The following is a 22,027-nucleotide window of genomic DNA, read 5'->3' as shown; positions in this document are numbered from 1 at the left end:
AATCACATTTACAGCTGTGTACATCAAGCATCATCCCTGAAGACATGACAAATCATTTAGTGCTCTTGTGCCTGTGTTAAGTACGGTTTCACAATTCCCATGAGCTCCCCATGGTAGACCTAAAGTTTAAAATCATTTCCACAGTATTTATCACATGGGAATTGCATGCATCAGCCTAGTCATCATGAAATAAATGTTTTACGTTTTGATTTGTAGTTATATATTGAATCAGTTGGTTAAAAGCTAGTGGGCTCTATTCCAATCCAGATGTCTTGCTGATCGCTTAAAATGTGAAAGTAACTAAACCTTGCTATCACATAATTTGTGGACTGGAGTGAGTGATGTTTAACACTTTTAGCTGCCTTATACCACAGCATTTCTACAGACAAATGAACAGATTGACCCCATGGTTTAATTCCAGAACTCATGGTTAAGTACTACACATCCCGGACCCCTACTGTTAATATTTGCATGACTATTTCACTAGGGAAAAAAACTGTCTCATTTGAAGTGTAGGTATACCGGCAACTTAGTTTGCACCTGAAACTGTTACAGATAATATCTGACAGCTTATGACATTTCATAGATGACTGTGATCTGGTCCCCAATCATAATGAATCTGTTGTGTGTTTTTGAGATGGATAAGAAATTCACATCAGGAGCAAAGCTTAAAAGCTGAAGCTTGACATCCATGTCGTAAGCACATAAAGCTAGTTGTGATTGGAAACCTAATCACAATTCTTTGTAATGCAGAGAGTTTTATCTGCTTCGTGTACTACCAAGTGACAGAAAAAAAGTTGAGAGCACAAAATGTTTTACCAGATTTCAAAGTGTTTGAAAACTGATAAAACACAGTGCTGTCAGGCAGACTGCAGAAATGAAGTGCCACTCCATAGAACTAACTGCTCTAAAAACTGTTAGATATGTCATTCTGACGCACTTTTTGTTTATAAGCATGGCAGAGCAGAACATCTAACAGCATTTAAAAGCAGTTTTACCTCCTGCCTGTATTGTTTACTGACCACAATGTCTGATAGTCCATTCTGAAAGACACAAGCTTAACAATGCTTACATAGGTGCCTATAACAAGCTTTTGTTGAGCTCCCCTGTGCACTGCTAAGAAAGTGTCGCCCACTAGGGATGTCTTTATCAAGTTTATATTTTTCCCGATTTTGCAACATAATTGTGGCGCTCCATGGCACTACATTACGTTTATTCTTGCTTTTGTCATCTTTGGCTGTTTTATCCTGCTGAGATGCTTCTGTATATAGCATTTGTGATTTGATGTGTACATTCTACCAGAGACCAGTTTGCTGGTTGTCACTGAAAAGGAGCCCTTTATTAAGCCCAGTTTCCAGTTATTAACTGAAATAATTTAAAACATGCCTCTGTAAGTGAGGTGACATTACAGCAAAAACAGAATTTGACTGAAACTGCATAGTGTATTCACATTCTTCATGCATTTAGACTGACAGTACATGTGCCACTTTTTAAATATTTTACACAGCTAAACATATTACCAAACGTTCTGGGTGTGATTGAGTAGGACGTTCTGTTTACTCAGCAGTATAATTAGTGTTATTTCTAATGTTGGTTATTCCTAGAATGTAATTTACATAAAGTCTTCTTCTTCTGGCTTTTCCCGGTTAGGACTCACCACAGCGGATCACCTGTCCACTCATGATTGGCAGTGGAGTTTTACGGTGTGAAGTTGCTAGCCCAGCACCCAACCTTCCACGGAAGGCACACACACATGCATGCCTAGGGCCAATTTAGAGTATCCAATCCACCTACAGCATGTCTTTAGAATGTGGGAGGAAACCGGAGCACCTGGAGGAAACCCACACGACCACAGGGAGGGCATGCAGACTCCGCACAGAAGGCACCCCAGCTGAGGATCGAACATGAGAACCTCTTGCTGTGAGGTGGCAATCCTGCTTTACTTTATGTAAATTACAAAAAAAAAAATAAATCTAAGTTACATAAAGTAAAGCATTAAAATACATCAGTAAGTTTTTAATTTATTTACATCATGCCTCTCAACCTCTAAGCAAAAGGAATCTGGACAAAGTGAAAAATAATTGGGGGACATTCTAAATATTGCTTTTATAAACATAGAAAGCTGCTGCAGCAACAGGTTTTTCATTAGCATACATTTTCTGTAAGATATGAAGTCTAAAACTCAAATGTGTGTCATTACTTAGTGACTTCAGTCCTCAATGATGTAACAGAAATATTTTTAACAGAAATACACACAGTTTATGAGGGAATGACCAAAATTATCAGGCAAAAATGTGGACATTCTGCAAAAATCTTTGAGTTGAGAGGTATGATTTATGTGCTTCTGTGTCAGTACTTAAGTACATATCTCCCTCACATCATATGCAAATATACAGTATGTCCAGTCCCACCCACACCCTGTCCCCTCTGGCATATTTTCACACTAATAAATTTTGTTTGTTTTACATTTTGGCGACTTGGAGTTTTATTTTGGTGTTCTCGAGGGACGGAAGAGTTTCGTGCATCTCATCTCTTTCACAGTGTGTCTACATTTCCTTGGTTTGTCGATATATTTTCACACATTGACACTCAGCACATATTTGTTTGGTAATGTACATTCAACAGTATCATTTATATTCTTATTTCTGTTTATTTAGCAAGCAGCAGAGAAAACGCCAGACCCTGCCATGTTAGAGAAGACAGAAGAGAATGGTGGAAATCTGCCAGGTGAGACTTTTATGCAATGCCAAAGTGCAAATGTAATTTAATGTGTTTTCTAATGTTCCTTAGTTCTGGGCTTTTATTTTTTAACAGTAAATAAAAATCTGAAAACTGAAATCTAATAGTAGAAATGTTGGAAATGTATTCAATGATTCTTGAATTTTTTCCCAATTTGCTTACGAAATTAAGAGTGACATTCATTCATTCATACCGTGATATTTGCTTTGTCTACTCTATGATCATGAATTAATGCTGGAGCCTATGGTGTAATCATTGCCTACAAGCAGAGAAACTAATACTGAATAGGACAGCTGTCTGTGGCAGGGCAACCATACGTGCTCACATGCATCATGAGCAATTTGGAGAGCTGCCATTTCACCTAAAACACCTAAACTAACTGTTTTTTGGTATATGAGAGTAAACTACATCAGTTGGAGAAGACCCATTTGGGGACAAGGATGACATGCATAGTAGTGAATGTATGTTTGTCTAGGTATATGCATGAACATTTTAATGATTAGATGCATTTATAAGAATAATTACTGCTGTCTCTCTCTCTGTCAAGGCAGAAGCTTACTTTACAAATTAGTGATGACTTCCAGGTAACAGTCGAAAGCAATGGTTAGATAAAGGCCTTTGAATGAAGAAGTAGAGCTTGTGTAATATTGCCCTTATGCATATGACTATGCTGGTTTCCCCAGAAATTTTCAACAAGTGTTTTTATAAGAAATCGAATGTTGGTAAAGATAATAGTACATAAATGCAGGAGATGAGTTTGTATTTTACAGTTAGATTTTATGTATTGTGCTGCTTCAAATATTTCCTTTCTATTCAACGGTCTTACTCCTCTGTTGAGACTTTCCTCAAGTAGCTCAATCTTATTCTCAATCTAAATAAAACAAAACTTGTATTATTCACACCAGAAAAAAATACACAAACCAAAAAAGTACTTTCCATGTATCATCTACACGAAAAATACAGCTGAGGTTATCTCCCGTGCAAAACTACTGGGAGTAACCATAGACAACATAACATTTGATCTAGACACTCAAAATACTGTGAAAACATTTTGAAACTCTGTCTTCTCTATGAAGCATCTCCTTATCTCTGCTTACACTGCAGAAAAAGCACTGTTCTCCCATACCTTCTGACAACTCTGTCTTAAACCTCACCATTGTGCACAAACATTGACTCATCCCACTTGCACATATTGGAATGATGTTATAATAAGATTGCTAAATTTTCAACCAGTCTACCTAACAAAGCATATCACTGCTTTCCACTGAACATGTTTAAATGGATTGACTTCCATAACTACTGAAATATAACATAAAGTAGCCCATAATATTGGTTGCCACCCAGAAAAATGTCAGACACTAGGTTGATAATGGTACTGCCAACCAAGATCCAAAAACAAAAACCTTAGAACAAATTTAGAGAATCCATGTATTCTGCATATGTAGCTAAAACCTAGAATTCCTTCCCACATAACACAAAACAAACTGTAAACCCAAAAAGGCTTCAAAGCTAGACTCGGGGCCCAACTCTAGGAACTAGATTATCTCCCTGTGATCTCACTCCTAGCTAAAATACATATATTTTGATGAAAACATCACCAACTTGTATACAGCACCTCTCAATCAACTCTTTTAAGTTCATAGTCATTTATTAGGTTAACGACCACAAGGACCTTTTTAAGCCTAGCCACGAATCCCAAATGTCGGACAAGTTCTCGTACCCATGATAAGTGCAAGCAGGGGCTTGGAAAATGAAACATACCTGTCTGTCCAGCAGGTCCTACTTGCATCACAGGCAAGGTTTAAGTCTTTAGAACAGGTATTCTGATGCTGTTTGTTTTGTGGATATCCAAGAGTTCCATAGGATGGGGTCTGACAATGCCTTGCATTCTAGGCATAAATCTTCCCTCAACAGTCTATAGGAAACAATATAGGAATAAGGCTTTGAGGTGGTCTGGATACAACATATGGCATATATTATTAATTTAGTTTTATTATATTATTTTGCATCTAGTATTTTGATTAAAAGCAACAGACATATTTGCATCCAGTATGTCATGACCTACCAAAATAGATGTTTTTTCTAAGATACATTACAAAACATGCCAAAAAATATACAGATCTACTTGACTTCATAATTCTTATTAAATTCTACTGTAAAAAGTTTTTTGATTATTTTATCTATAATATTGTACAAATGTATATTGTTTGCAATGCCATGATATTGCACGTTTGCAATTCCATGATATTGCATGTGTTTTCTTCTGTAAAAATTATATAAATTTGTAGCTTTTCTACCCGTTCCTCTCCTGAAAAGGGACATTTTATGGTGCGATTTGACTTTCCCAGTAATCAAATTCTATTAAATAAATAAATTGTTTTTCTTTACATCTGAAGACTGAAAATGTCCAAGTAGAAAATTGGCATTTTTAATGGAGTCATTGAAATAACTTCACAAATGTTAAAACACACAAATGTAACATGCATCAAGTACAGTTAATTGAACTTGCTTGATTTGTTGCAGAGTGAAAAAAAACAAAAATGAGAAACAAGTCACAAAGAGAGTTGGCATAGAAACCAAGAGTTTTGCTAATAATTTTTGTTATAAAGGGTTCATGTAAAGATAAGGTGACTACAGAAGTAGCACAGATATGGTTAATAAACATATTGGAAATGGATGCACAAACATCCATAACTGTTATGTAACCCACTAGTTTCATTATTGCTGTCAGATAATAGGTTGTCGCCATTGTTGTCGGCCACTTTTTTCCTCTCTTTACATTGGGTCAGGGTGTTACATCAACATGTGAATGTGACCACATCACCTATAGCCAATGTTTGGACCACTTAGCAGCACAGGTATAGACAACAAACTACAAGTACGTTTAATAATTCTAATTAGATTGTGCAACTGCAAGCAAAGAATTTTCATGCAACTCCACTGTAGCATATGTGGTTAGTGTGGAAGTAATCATTTAAGCATTTTTTGAATGCATACTTTGTGCAGTTTTAGACAAAATATGTTGCAGAAGTTGCCAATATGAGCAGTGAAGCATGAATCCGCAATTTGTTTTTGCATGCAGTTATGCCTGTGAATGCCTGTTAGCCAGTGAAGTAATGTGGTTTGTGCTTCTACAAGATATGGAAAAGTTAGAGGTATGTACGTGTGTGTATGTGTGGGTATATGTATATATAAAATAATGTAAGTATTTAAAAAAAAAAACAACTATATACAGAGATATCCATTTTATTTCTTTTAATCAATATCATGGTGTTCTAGGTACTATTCTCTATGTGAATGCTAATTTTTGTGCTCTTATACATATTAGTTCACTGTAAAGAAAAAAAAAATCAGCAATTGGCTAAGTTTCTGGTGTCATTCAAAGGGGATCCAGTGTCTGTCTACCTGGGATGACATGCTCGACAAGCCACGCTGCTTCACTAGAGACTGCTTGCACCTGTCACCCTTAGGCATTCGAATACTGGCCAAGACTGTTGCCATCCCCATATTGCCTTTTTTAGGCAAGGCTCAAAAGACAAACCCACAGCCATAAATAGCACAAGTAACAAAAAACTGAGGGCAATGCTACTCAGTGCCAGAAGTCTAAACCTCAAAATACACGCACTTGAGGCACTCCTCAGTATGGAAAAAAATTGATATATGTGCAGTAACAGAAACCTGGTTTAAGGTTCCAGGCTACAACTCGTACCATACATTTCGGCCACAGAACCTGGAGCGAAGTACAAAAGGCGGGGGCATATCCATATTCATCAAGGATACCCACACCTCATGGCACAGCACGATGCTTCAGAGATCATCCACGTGCAACTAACAATGATAAAAACTGCAATTCAAATTGTAGCTTGCTACAGATCACCCACCATGTCCCAGGACCCCCATTCTGCATTTCTAGAAACACTGGGAAACATAAAGATCCTACCAAACACCCTAATATTGGGTGATTTCAATTACCCAAACGTTAACTGGGAGAACTACTCAAGTACTAACTCCTTTGCCCAACATTTCCTAGAATTTATAAACTCAAACACCCTGGATCAACTGGTCAGCACTCCCACTAGAGGTGACAACATATTGGACCTGGTCATCACCAACATGGGTGACCGGTGTTCGACACCGGAGGTCAAACCCTCGCTGGTTATATCTGACCATAAACAAATCACTTTGGATATCCACATTCTGCTCCCACCCCCAGACAAAGAAACCACTGTGAAAAGCTTTTCAGAAGCAAACTTCACATTACATAAGACCGAGGTGTAAAGTTTCAAAGCCCCCATGCTAAAGGATAACACTGTCCAAGCTGCAAAATCCTTTACTAATGCATTCTACGGGTACCTACAAGAATGCATGGATCATTCTATCCCAAGCAAAACCAAGACTCACTCCTCCAAGAAAAGGAAACCAGTCTGGTGGACCCCTGCCATAAACAAGCTATACAATAGAAGGAGGAAACTAGTACAGAAAAGAGTAAAATTCTAAGAAGGGAAGACATCCCTGATCAGTTTCAGCAAGAAACTACGATCCCTCATAAAATCATCCAGGGCGAGCTTCGAAAGAAAAATTGCCAAGGACTCCAAAAATGACCACAAGTCATTCTTTAGCTATGTCAGCAATCTAAGTGGCAATGCTGAGATCTGCTCTGAGTTGGTGCAGAATGGCACAAAATACACTGAACCGACCGATATCACCAACATCCTGGCAGACAGGTTCAGTGCAATGGTTATTCTGCCACACAAAGGTGGAGCCACAACAGACCCCGGGAACTATCGCCCTATAAGCCTGACTAGCCTGGTCTGCAAGGCTATGGAGCACATCATCATGGAACACATTAACAGAGACATTGGGAACCTCTAAACCTTGGACCCCCTACCTAATTTGGCTTTGTTAAGGGCAGATCATGCCTTCTAAACCTGGTGGACTTCTTTGAGACAGTTACCAAGGCTGTAGATGAGGGGAAAGGTGGTCCACACAGCCTACCTACACCTCGCAAAGGCCTTCAACACCATTCCCCATTCTGGTATTATAGACAAGCTCACCAGCCTGAACATAAACCCCTACATCACAATATGGGTTGCCAACTGATTCATGCGCAGAACCCACATGGTGAGTGTTGTGGGAGCTAGGTTCGACTCTAAACCGGTTACAATTGGTGTTCCCCAGGGCTCAGTCCTAGGACCCCTCCTGTTCGGTATATACTTCTCAGAGGTACAGGCAAGCACAGGAGGACTATGGGTGACCAAGTTCGCAGACGACTGCAAACTAGGGGCTATAATTGACTCTCCAGCTGACACAGACATCCTCCAAAAGGGTCTCACTGAGACGGATACCTGGTGCCAAAGTCATGGCCTCAAGCTAAATGCCAAAAAGTGCATAGTCATCCCCTTTGGAAAAAACAAAGTACCGACAAACTACCACATAGGTGGTAGTCCCCTAAATATGGAAGGCATAATAAGGGATCTGGGGACCCAAGTAGATAGTAATCTCTCCTTTCATAATCAGATTGCCAAAGTGGTTACAAAATCCTTCTATGTGGTCCACCTAATCACAAAAGGGTTCGCATCCAGATCAAAAGAGGTTGTTGTGCCCCTATACTCATCAGACCCATCATAGAGTAAAATGCCCCATTTGGGATGTACCTTACAAGACACCTGCAACAGCTGGAAAGACCACAGAAGTACATCACCAAGAGGATCAGTGGCCTCAAACAGATGCCCTATGCTATGAAGAAACTCCAGCTGTACTCTGTTGCATACCGCTTACTCAGAGGTGATCTCTGCCTGACATACAAGGCCATGTCCAACCCAGAATTGATGGACATGCTCCACCTAAAGAAAACATTATCCCCTCGAGCCACACGCTCTAGGGATATAAACCTCACCACAACAATAAATAGGACGTGCTGGAGGGGGTAGATTCCTGTCACAGAGACTTCCCATGCTTTGGAACAAGATTCCAATCTACATTAGGCAGAGCTTCTCGCTAACACTCCAAGAGAAACCTTGATGAGTGAATGGGAAACAGAAAGTTTACCCCGGAGATCACTTCAGTGGCTCTGCTGGACAGAGGCACAGGGAACTAATCTAAAGGGGTGGTGAAAGCCAACACATTCTGACTAGGCTTATAAATGTCTTCAGGCAGATATCCTAGTACCTCCCTATGAACCTATGTACCTATTACGTAACTTAATATCGGTCTGAATTTTTTTTTTTTTACGAATGGTTTGTCTCTTTAAACATGTTTATTGAATTATCACTTGACATAGACAAACTCACATTTACATAAAAGTAATCGCACCATATTAACAAGTTTACATTTTCAACATTATGCATCACATATATTGTTTCATATCATATAATCAAGGCAACATTACATAAATTGTTAAATTTCTGCCTTTTCTTCATCCTTGTTCCTCCTCCTAAACATTTTCAGCATGTTATTCTTCCCAAAATTTCCATTTTTATGTAATTTACTCCAACTCTTTTTAAAAGAAATCCCACTTTCTGTCCTTTTATCTCTATTACAATATACTTTGATTTACATTTTCTAGTTATTTGTTTTTGGCAGCCACCAGAATTAAACTTCATAGTGCCTTACTATATCTAGGCAATGAAGATCTTGTATCCCCACTCTCAAAAATCATTTCCTTTGGTACTTATGCTCACAGCTACTTCTTTTCCCCCCATCACACCCCCAACATTTGCCATCTACCTGAGGAAAAATTCTTTGAGTCTCCTTGGGGTATAAAAGTTATGTAAACACTTTCGGGCAAAAATTCTAAATTTTCTAGATTTTGTTGCATATTTGGGAGCCATACATATGTCCTCCCATTGTCTCTTTGTGAATTGCTTATCTAATCTCGCTTCCCAGTTTTTTCTGACCTCTTCTGATTGATTCTTATAGTTATCATGCAATATTTTATATGTCCTACTATTTGTCTCGGTTTTAATAGCAACATCAGTTCTAGATTCAATTAAAAACTCTGCAGGTATTTCATTTTAGATTCCTCTACCCTTTTCATTTTGTCTATACTCTGATACCAATCCCTGATAAAGAAGGCAGTCTCTAGCCTGCAATCCAAATATCTTCTTGACATCTTCCCATTCTGTTACCTTCCCCGTCTAATTATTTTTTTTATTTTATTTGACATTTGTTGACCAGGTTAGTCTGACTGAGCTTTTTCCCTTTTTCAGTAGAGGCCTAGGGAGAAAAGCCAATTCCTAAAATTCCTCTCCTTTTAACAAGTAGGTTGGGGAAGTGCCCTTGACTCATCTTTACTTCATTATTCTGTATTTTTATCTTTGTAATTATTGGTGCATGATCCAAAATAGTTATTGGATGTGTCAGACCTTTCAATTAAATGCACACATTCCTTTGAAATATAATTTCTGTCTAGTCTAGTCTAGCCCAGTTATTGTACATTGGGGGAATGAATATGTACATTCTCTGTGAGTTCATATAAGTGAATTCACACCTTTCATACCAAATAGTTTCATATTTTTTTTACAACTCTACCTTCTTTTGTTATATTTTCCCTTTTAGGCCCCCAAATGCATCCTTATTGTTACAAATCAAATTCTAGTTCCCACTGATAAGTACTATTCCCTGCTGAAAGCTGATTATTTCTCTCAATTCTTTAGGCTCCATCATAATACTTTTAGGTGGAATATAAATGCATGACAGGGTAATCCTCATTTCTTGCCAGTAGCCCCTTGGTACCACAAATCTGCTGTTATTCTCTTTTTCTCTTCCTCCTTTCAGTATTGGAGTTTTTCTATCAATTAATGTAAGAACTCCTCTTTTCCTTTGTCTCTGATATTCTGCTGAATATCCATCCTGAAATCCTTCCTTTATCAATTTGGCATGCTCATTTCTTTCCAAATCTGTCTCCTGTAGCATTGCTGTTTGAGTCCCCATTTCTTAATATTAAATATTCTTTCCTTTTTGTCTGTACCTATGAGACCATTCACATTCCAAGATAATATGGAAAGCATTACCATTATAGTAAGAAATCATTATCCCCCTCTGTTATATATGGTAGCTTTTTAAATGTCTCTTTCCAGCTTTTGTGATTCATGCAGCCTCTAATGTTTGACAGGTTAAACCTATTTATACAGTTTTTTTCTTATCAGTATTGGAACCTATGTCACATTTTGCAAGACTTTTTGTTTTAATAAACGCCCTCAAACAAAAATACCCCGGGACCTGTTAACCTAATACTAACCCACATAACTAAGTAAATATTCAAGTAATGAAGTTTGACCCTCCTGATAGGAACATTTGTTCCAAATAGACAGCTGGTAACACAGGTGCTGTTTAACCTGAAATTGATGTTATCTGTACTAAAACGTGTGTTATTTCCTGTGCTTCTATTTACAATAATTGGTATCTGATCTTTTTTTTTTATCTTTATGCTTCAATGTGAAAACTACTTTCATACTTGAAGAAACCAGTGTTCTGTCTTTTATTGCCCTATTATGAACTTTCTTCCATAGAAAAGTAAGAGGAAAAAAGAAAAATGTAGTCTTCTGTTTGCAACTTGAAATATATGACTAACAATTGACAGAGTTACTGCCAGGTCAGAAAGTAAACATTGCATAGCAAAATGTACTCTGTGGTTACTGGGTAGTAGATGCTTTGCACACAGTTAAACTAAGTAACTTCAGGATATTATCTTAAGTGCCCTGGTGGATATTTGATGACTTTATTTTATTTTTTTTAATCTAGTAGTAGGTACTTTTCTACCTAGGTAAAGTTAGGGGAGGCATCTACATTTTTCATTAATGAAACACCCCTGTGGTTATTGGCTACTACACTCCAGCAGAGCCCACTAAGCCCCCTTAAAACAGCTTGTGCTTCTGAGCAGTTTTATTCTACTTATTACTTGCCATTGGTAGTAGGAGCTTTCCACCATGGCAACTTCATGAACTTCAGAACATTATTGTAATAAGTATCCTGGTGGATTTGTCTTGATATTTTCTTTTTTAATGTGATAGTAGTTGCATTTGGATTGAGGTAAAGTTGGTATGTGTGTGCGTGCGTGTGTGCTCGTGTGTGTGTGTGTGCGCTTACTTTTTTCCCCAAAATTATGACTTCCTGATAGCTGTTGGCTACAAAACTGCAACCCCATCTCCCTATCATATTTACTCACAAGCATAAGCTGTTTTAGTCACACATACATGCACTCAACAAAAAGAAGCAAATGTACATGTTGCATATCTTTACATCTGTTAACCAGTCAGTATGACCATGTGAATTCATGAATAATTATATGCTGGAAAAATACTAAAAAAGTGACTTAACTGAGGTAATCACTTTTTAATTTATTACCTTAAATAGAGAAACGTTCTTGAATTTATAGGCAGCCTTAGTCAGCCAGACATATGTCATCCTGTGACAAGGGACACAGACTAACCACAAACAGCATCTCTTAACAGTTTGAGAGACTTGGTATTTTTCAAACACAAATCCTTTTCTTTTGTAATGTCGTTTTTGAAGAGGAGATTTTAATATTTAACATTGTTTGCAGTGTTTACTAAATTTCATATGGAACTTACTACAGTTATGGTATGTTATTTACACATATATAAATATTGTTTTAACTGTTTATTTAGTTAGCAAATGATTTTATATATTATTTTAATAAAGCTGAGTACTGAGTTTTTAATTTCCATACAAATTATTGCACCATGACATACTGGGATGTTTTTTAATGTACAAGGAAGGAGAGCAAAGGAGTTAAAGTTTAAAGTCAAGGCTAGTAGTATACAACGACTAGAACAATAGGGCTGCTATTAGTTTTTAATTGAGTTGAAGGGCTGATCTATTTCATTAATAATTGATTTATTAATAAATATGCACTTGAAGATTTACTCATGCAAGACTTTATCGTAACTTGTAGTCAATATAATTTATTTATTTAACATTTGTTTCCTGGGAAAGTCCGACTTGAAATGAAGCCAGTTTTCAGTAGAGGTAGTGGGAGGAAACCGGAGCACCCGGAGCAAACCCACACGAATGCAGGGAAGACATGCAGACTCCACACAGAAGGCACCAAAGCCGAGAATCAAACCGGAGAACCTCTTGCTGTGTGGTGACAACGCTACTGTTGCACCACTGCATCATCCAAAAACAATTTCTTTAAATCTGATGTAGTGAGATTGACCAAGGATTGTATGAATTGTTCTAGGATGATGGACATTCAGCATGCACTAAATATTAAGCTGGTATATGCCTCCAATTGCTGCTCTTGTCAATACAAGAAAACTTTCAGTACTGTGACAGAGATATAGCAGAATGGATAGAACACTTTACATTAAGCAATTAGTATCCAGATAACATAAATCCAGGAAACACTGAGGAAATTTTGCATGTGGATTTGAATTAAAAAAACAAGTATTTAGGGATTTAATCAGTATCATAACCCAACAGAAAGAAAGGATAGAGTGCAGTGTTATTAGTACATGATTCATTGTACTCTTATTTAAAAACAGAATCACAGAACATTGAACTACTCACTGTAATTATCAGCAGTTTACATTTATTGGGTGATTGTAGAGTAATGGTGGTGGCATACAGGTGTTTAAATCTCAACACACACAAGCACATTGCACTTTTAGAAGAACTTGATAGCATTGTTGATAAGCCTGCCATAATTCTTTTCAACTATCCTAATGCTGACTGAAAAACTGTTTATTTTAAAACAACTTATGAGGGATGTTTTATGGACATTGTTAATTCTCAACATTTTATGTAAATGGTCTAAGCCCCAATTTGAGTCATAAAAATTTGGTACAACACAACCTGGATGTCTTTCAACCCCTAGCTACTTCAGACAATTACTCCAATCATTTACATTTTGTACAAATTAAAACTCTCAAAAAACATGCCATTCCATGAGCACACTAATTGAGAAAGTACTGGTTAGGAAGTCATTTGCATGGGACAGTAACACAACCTTTATATAAACTACACAAAGGATGGGAATTTCAGAAGAATAAGTATACTAAGCATTTTAATAAAGTAACAACTGTTGAAACTAAGAATAAATATAAAAACAAATTGTGGTGGGATAAACTTTGTAGATATTCATAAATGAAAAGAATATACGACAACAAACAATTTTGGGTGTGTGCTAAATCTCAGAGAAAGACATTTACCATGCTTGGCCCTATCCATATGAATGGATTCCTAGCGGAATCCACTCCATAGATTGCTGAATTGTTGAACAACTGATATCTGAATATAAGGAGATCAAAGCTTTCTGTTATTGTTCTTATATCTTATCTGGGACCTGGAATTTGCCCTTCTATTCTGGTTGAAGGTGTCAGGAAATCCCTAGGAAAAGTCAAAAGGCATGTTCCATGAGATATAACAAGATCTTCTGTTAGTTAATTAGTAATATATACCAAGAATTAATTTATGCACTACCTTTAATATGAGGTTTTGAGATGGGAAGTAGTCCCTGAAAATTGGATTAATTTGCTTTGGCCCCTATTTACAAAGGTGGTAATATCCAAAATATTTCTAGCTTTCGTTGTATTAAACTGACTTCCATAATCAGTAAATGTTTCAAACATAACCTGCTTGAATAGCGAATACGGAGCAAACAATATGGATTTAATATTGATCAAACACAGTTCAAGTTTATAAATGGATGTTCAACTTTGGTCTGCCAGACTGGATTCTGTGATGGAATTTCATTATTAATGAACATAGGTATTAGATAATCATTTGACCCAATGATCAGATACTAGTAAATTGTGTAAACTCAAAGCAAGTCCTTATATAATCAGATGGATAGAAAACTGGTTGACAACGGGAAAGCAAACAGTCATAATACAAGGTAATAAGATAACATGGAAGAATAACAAAGCAGAGATGCCACAGGGCTCATTGCTCCCAATACTCATTAATTTTGTATTTTCTGATTTTCCAACTTTTACCAGTGTTTGGCTATGTAAGTATGCAGATGACTACAAGATAGGAGCATTACTTCAGAAAACTGAAGATTTAATCCAATTAAATTCTCACCTGCAGGAAACTATGCGTCATTAATCTTCCTGCTGTACTAGGCAAGTTTCTGTAATGAAACACTTTAGTGATTGACTAGTGGCATGCTCATTAACTCAATCAAATAGTGCTGGACTCCCCTATCCTTTCTCCTGAACTTTCTCCCTCCATTCTTCTGTCTTTTTAGCAACAGCTAATATCAAGAGCTGCAAAACTATACAGAACTAATAAAGCAGCATGTGTTAGGTTGCTATTACATGTGCTTTTCTTACCGCTAGGAACTGCCTACTCTTAACTGCTCCACTGTCTTGAGGCACACATTAACTGATTGTTTCTACTGTGGTCTGGTTATCTGCCTGCTCCGTTCACCCTTACTCCACTCGAGTTCACTCCGCTCCCCTTCCCTACCCCCATTCCCACCTACCCTAATTACATTTATACCTTCCATAAGCTCTTCCCTTTCCTGTCTAACCCCCAGGCAACACCCAGACACACCTACACCAGTATTATCCCATTCATTCCACCCTAATTATCTTCCTTGTTAATATTTTCCCTTCCTGAATCTTTCTCTTTCTTCTCCTTAACTATAGTTCCACAACATTTTCCTAACATGTACTATACATCAGAACCTTGTATTACCTTAATCTCCCTTACCTCCATTCTTCTTTTCCTATCCCACACCTCCCTCCATACTATATTCCACTCCCCAACGTCAGCATTTTAAACATCACCCATTGCACCTCACACTAATACCAATAGTTTATCTGACATCTCACCCTCTTTATTCAACTTCCATACTTGGCACCTTACAAATATTAGATCCTTTGTCATCATAATCAAACTAAAATGAATTTACAACCCCCACCATAGGCCTCTCTTCATTACTCAACACCACTCCATAATTACATGTCACTACCAGTCCATCTCTCTGTGTGGTGACCTTCACTCCAACCCTGGACCAATCAACCATTCTGTCAAAAACTTTTCTTCTAGTGCCAAGAACCTGTGCTTCACTACAATTACTGTACTTCGTATCTGTAACAAAACCACCGAATTCCATGCCTAGCTCACTCACTACTCCCCAGATATTGAAGCTGTCACAGAGACCTGGCTAAAACCACATATTGCTAACATTGAAATAATTCCTCCAGGATATACTATACATAGAAATGACCGACTACTTAAAAAAGGTTGGATGTGTTGCATTAATCTACATTGACACTTTAGCTGGTACACCATATGATAAACCTATACCAACATTTGGAAATATGGAATTACTGCTAGTTAACCTTCACATCAACAACAGAAAACAATTATGTACTGCTGTACTCTATATTCCCCCAGGTCAAAACATACCTACTCTGGAAGATCTTCTATCCTGGACCACCCTCAATATATCAAATGAAACCATCATTCTTGGCGACACAAATATAAACTGGCAAACTGTCATCTCTGACTCTCCAGTAAATAGTATTAACTTACACAGGTTTACTCAACTCATCTCTAAACCCACTCGTAAGGTAAAAAAAAACAGAATCAACTCTAGACTGGATACTCGTCTCACACCCTCAAAAATTCACCAAGGCAGGGACCTTACTTAATACCTTTAGTGACCACCTTCCTGCCTATACCCATAGAACCCAACTTCAAATAGACAAACTGCATTGTCTAAGAACAACTAGGAATCTTACCTATTTCAATGAACAACTATTCTTAGTCTCTAAAAACCCACAACTGGTCCCCTACCAAATTTCTCGCATTGGATGAAGCAGTCAACTACTCCAATAAAGTCTTTTTAGCCCTTCTAGACAGACTTGTCCCCACACGTACCAAAAGAGTAAAGCCTAACCATGCCCCATGGCTAACTAAACAAACTAGCTATCAGTTAGCTAGTTAGATATCAATGGTTAACATATCAGAGTGTTTATGGCTAAGAGATAAGATTTTATTGCATACCTCTGATGTAGAGTGTTAGTGACTACTGTATGAGGTTTCACTGCCAACCTTTACTCTGTTCACTTGACCTCCTACTACTGCTCACTTTTATTACCTTTGTCTACTACCCATTATTTCACCCTCTCTCTGCTAATTTCTCACCTCTTATGCTCCCTCTCTCTACCTATGTCCCACCTCTGTGCTCTCACTATAACTTTCATTTCCACTACTTATATGGTCTTTCACCCCAACACCCCCCCTTCCTCTCACTCTTCATAGCTAAAGCATTCTAACCTGGTGTTCTCTCTTCCTTTCTTACAGTAAAGTGATCCGGGCGCTCCCTCCCTGCCACAGAAACTAAAAGGAAAACCACCTGCTAACCTGAAGGCACCCCTGTATCTGACTGCTTACCAAGCTTCACACAAAAGCTTATAGCCTAAAGTAAATGTACATGTATGTTGTTAATACCTATTTTATCTGGATGCTTAGAGTGCTTGCGAACCCCACCGTGCGAGTTTCAGCAGCCTACCACAGACTCCTAGCCAATATCCTCCCCCAGTCGTTTTTCCGTAAGCCTATTTTTATTTTGACTGGAAGAACCCTCTTACTTTCCTCTCCTAGTTGCTATTTCCCCACTGTCCAATAGGTGGCAGTATTCTACCAACTCAGTTTTTAACCTGTAATTCCCAAAGGTCTTAAACCTATTTTACAGTGACTATCTACAAATCTTTTCCCCCTGTTAAACTCTTAGGAAACTTCACTCTTACCACAATAATTAATACTTATATTTTAGATAACACCCTTTTTATCCCTATTTTACTCTCATTTCTACTTTATCTAGCCATAACTTTAAAGACAGCTGATACTTTTTTCTGCTGTATCTACCTTATTGCTCTTGCCCGCTCCATTCGTCCTGCGGGCTCACTCCACTCCCCTTCTCCCAAATTCCACCCACCCCTAGAGCACCTAGCCTTATACTTCCTTAGCCACACATCTACCCCTCATCAACCAATAGCTCAATTGATCTTGTTATATACTAATTAATACCAATTTACTCAAATTCCCAAATTACATACCCTTCTCTTCGGATAGACACACCCTTATCTTGTCCTTCCTGAATCACTATTCTCCATCTTTTTACCCATACCACACCTCCTACTATGGCTATCACTGTCTTACAAAGCTATCTTAACTTACTCCTCATGTCCACAGTCCTTACCACTCTTCTTCTATCCCACAGCCTCTCCTGCTATGAATACTTAAGCCTTACTAAATTTCACCACCCCTTAAAACAAACAACCCCTTTCTCTTCTCTAGTCTCACAAACCCATAGTAACATAACATCCTCATCATCCTACCTACGACCACAGTTCCATAGACTAACCCATATTAAGCATTTCCAAACCAGGAAAACTGACCCCATCTTATGTAAACTCAGGAAACCTTCACAGAATCACCAGCAGCACTTATTACTACATGGTGACATTCATCCAAACCCAGGTCCTAGCATTTCCACTTATAATTCCCAATCGTACTACCCCTCCACATCACATACCCCCACTAAAACCTCAAACTCTCTTCTTATAGCTCACCTTAATATATGCAGCATAAATAAAAAAAATCACCGAGCTGCATACCCTGCTAGATTTACATTCCTTCGACATCCAATGTATAACAGAAACCTGGCTCAAACCAGTTACTAAAGACAATGATATTCTCCCACCTGGCTACAACAACCTGAGACTAGACCATCTAAATAAAAAGGGTGGTGGGGTGGCAATACTGTTCAAATCTGAATTACAGGTCACCTCACTAGATACTCAACCACCCTCACCTAGTAATGCCGTAATCTTAATATCCAAGCTCCATGTTAATGCAAACAAATCCATATACATTATTTGTTCGTACATCCCCCCCCAGGTAATAACATAAATACTCTTGAAAACACCCTTAGTTGGCTCTCCACATCCTTCCCACAAGAAACAATACTCCTTAGGGATTTTAATATTGACTGGAAATGTTGTACATCTGTAAATCCAACTACTCACATCAATCTTTATGGCTTTCATTAAACCATCACCTACCCTACCAGAACCCATAAACCTAGCAACAAACAAACCATCTTATACTGGATACTAGTTAACAGTAGTCCCCAATTATACAAAACAGGCTTACTCCCTGATATTAGTGACCATTTCCTGACCTTTATATCCAAACAAAAGACCTCAATTCCCAACCAAATTAACTTTAGAACTACATGAAACAAGAAAAATCTAAACCCAGTTAACTTTCAAGCTGAGCTTAAAGCTTGCAATTGGTCACCCCTAAAATCCCTACCTCTTGATGAAGCAGTCTCATACTTTAACAATAAATTCTTACAAATTCTGGAACACCATGCTCCCTCTCGCAGTGTTAGAATTAGGAACAAACCTGCTCCTTGGCTCACAAAGGAGACTATACAAAAAATGAGACTGAGAAATCAAACCTGGTCCAAATGGAGAAAAACTAAAAACTCTACTGATCACCTAAATTTTAGACAGCTTATAAATGCTACAAAAAATCAATATTCCTTGCTAAAAGAAACTATTATCTCAAATTCCAACAGACTCAACATCAAACCCACAAACCCACAAAAATTCTGGTCAGGGAATAAATAAATTGCTCCACCCTGGACACTCCAAAACACCTAACCCCTCTAATTTGACTCAAAACTCTCCCAGCTAGATTGCTGATATTTTTAACAAAATTTTCTCTGAAACAGTCCAGTCTTTAGTTAATACCTTACCCCCCCGTACCACCTGATACCACTACTGAGTCACCCCTCCCAACAAATTTACCCCACACACTCCACCTCCAGCCTGTCCCAGCATCCTTCATACACACCCTACTCCTCAAACTTAAACCCATGTACTCCATCAGCTGACCTCCTTCCAGCTGAATACCTGCAAATGGCAGCTGGAGTACTTGCCTACCCAATTGCTATATTAATAAACAGAACCATTACAGAATGTTCCATCCCATATCTATGGAAAGTCTCACACATTATACCCCTCCATAAGGGAGGTAACTCAAATGAACTCTCTAACTTCCGCCCCATAGCCCTACTTTTCCCACTAGCAAAAATTATGGAGAGATGTATTCATCATCAAATACTTGATTATCTTCTCCAAAACCACCTACTAGTGGACTGCCAGCTTGGCTTTAGGCCATTCCATAGTACAACAGCACTCCTATCCCTTTCAGACTGCATTAATAAAAACCATAACAACAACTCCTCAGCCCTCTTTATTGACCTTTCAAAGGCATTTGACATGGTGAATCAACAACTATTGTCAGATACACTTAAATCTTTCTCTTTTGACACCCAAACAGTCAAGTGGTTTAAGTCCTACTTAGGAAATACAGCAAGCAGTCCTCTGGGACAGTAAACTATCCACTCAGCTCTCTATCTCTCTTGGTGTCCCACAAGGCTCCATTCTGGGACCTCTCCTATTTACCATTTTCATTAATGATCTGAAAACATTCATTCCACAGGCCACCTGCATACAATACAACGACTCGACAATATATAGCGCCTCCTCACCGGCAGAGCTTCAAACCAAGACCCAAACAGTATTTAACTTGGTCGAAAAATGGTGCCATCAATGCTGTCTCCTCCTTAACCCCAAAAAAACAAAATTATTATTGTTCACTCCCACCCTAAAGTCCCCCACTATTAACTTTACAGTCACATCCAACAATGGTACTAAAATAGCTCCCAGCATAACCACCAAACTTCTAGGTGTAACAATTGATAATAATCTTAACTTTGACACACACATTAACCTAACTATTAAATCAGTTAATAAAAAACTTGGTTCCCTTTATAGACTTAAACACCTTTCTCACAGCTTCAGTTAGGTTTACTATTGCCCAAACTCACCTACTCTCCACCCTTCTCTATGCCTCCCCAATTTATACAAACCTCTCCAAAAGCAATATCAATAAATTGACAACATCTTGTAATAACATAGCCAGATTTGCCACCGGATCCCCATTTAAAACCCATCACTGCCAGAATCTCAAACTATAAGGATGGCTGGAATTGCAAAGTCAGCTTCTTATACAGCAACTTACAATTATTCATAAAATTCTGCATCATCCCACAAATACTCCCATACTCTGTAACCTTATTAGCCCATACAAAAACCTAACAACCATACGATCTGCCAATAGGGTACTAGTATGTACCTTAAAACCCAACAAGTCTGGGGATTGCCTGTTCACTAACTCTGTTGTTAACACTTGGAACAAGCTTCCAACTGAACTAACATCCCTTTCATCCACTCCACTGTTCAAAAAGCAACCAAGAATCCTCCTAAAGTCACAATGGTTATGCCCTTGCACTAATCCAGACTGACAGTATTCAACTCTTCCATGACCACCTCTGTTGGCTATTATACCTTCTCACTATTGCTTTGTTTTTTTCTCTCTATTAATCTACTGAAGAAACACACTTCCTATGGAACCAATTCTTCTTCTTCTTCTTTCGGCTGCTCCCGTTAGGGGTCGCCACAGCGGATCAACTGTTTCCATGTCTTCCTGTCCTCTGCATTGTTCTCTGTCACACCAACCCACCTGCATGTCCTCTCTCACCACATCCATAAACCTTATCTTAGGCCTTCCTCTTTTCCTGTTACCTGGCAGCTTCATCCTTAGCATCTTTTTCCCAATATATTCTGCATCCCTCCTCAGCACATGTCCAAACCAAAGTAATCTTGCCTCTCTGGCTTTGTCTCCAATCCTTCCTATGGAACCAATATATATATATATATAAACAAACAAACAAAAAAACACCTAAACTGTTTTTTGTATTGGATATGTTTCACAAAAGGTTTTGTAGCTATGTATAACTATCAATAACATGTATATTGTTAGTATGTAATCACTTTGTAATTTTTTGGCAATGTCTTAGAGCTTTTCTCCCCGGGCTTCTGCTGAAAATGGACATATATCCAGTTGAACTATCCCGGTCAACAAATGTAAAATAAATAAAAATAAACAGTTACTTACCTCCAGGGATAAAGCCTGAAAGGAGTGGCATAGAAATAGAACCCCAGAACTTGAACTCTGATATAAACAACTCCGTAACAATGCCAAAAAGCAAGTCATCAATGATGAAAAAAGCTATTTCTCCACTAAACTCACTACCCAACAAAATAACCCCAAATTGTTCTGGAACTCTGTTTCCTCTCTCCTAAATTGTGTTACTCAACACAATCCCTCCCCATCTCCTCACAAAGACCCACAAGAAATTGCCCAAGCCTTCAATTCTCATTTTATTGAT

The 22,027-nt window shown here is 38.1% G+C and overlaps 1 protein-coding gene across 2 annotated transcripts in view; it reads left to right on the top strand.

The window, feature by feature from the left end:
- LOC122796555 (palmitoyltransferase ZDHHC11-like) overlaps positions 1-22,027 on the top strand; it is a 1,296,289-nt gene that overhangs the window by 1,190,216 nt on the left and 84,046 nt on the right. For both annotated transcript variants that reach the window (XM_044065129.1, XM_044065131.1), the window contains exon 10: positions 2,658-2,727. In XM_044065129.1, coding sequence (XP_043921064.1) covers positions 2,658-2,727 — 70 coding nt within the window. The remainder of the gene's footprint in view (positions 1-2,657; positions 2,728-22,027) is intronic.

The sequence above is a fragment of the Protopterus annectens genome, chromosome 3.part0 (assembly GCF_019279795.1).
Source record: "Protopterus annectens isolate FY-2018-M chromosome 3.part0, PAN1.0, whole genome shotgun sequence".
NCBI lineage: Eukaryota > Metazoa > Chordata > Ceratodontiformes > Protopteridae > Protopterus > Protopterus annectens.
Note: the sequence above shows the minus strand (reverse complement) of the source record. Positions and strands in the feature narration are given on the sequence as shown.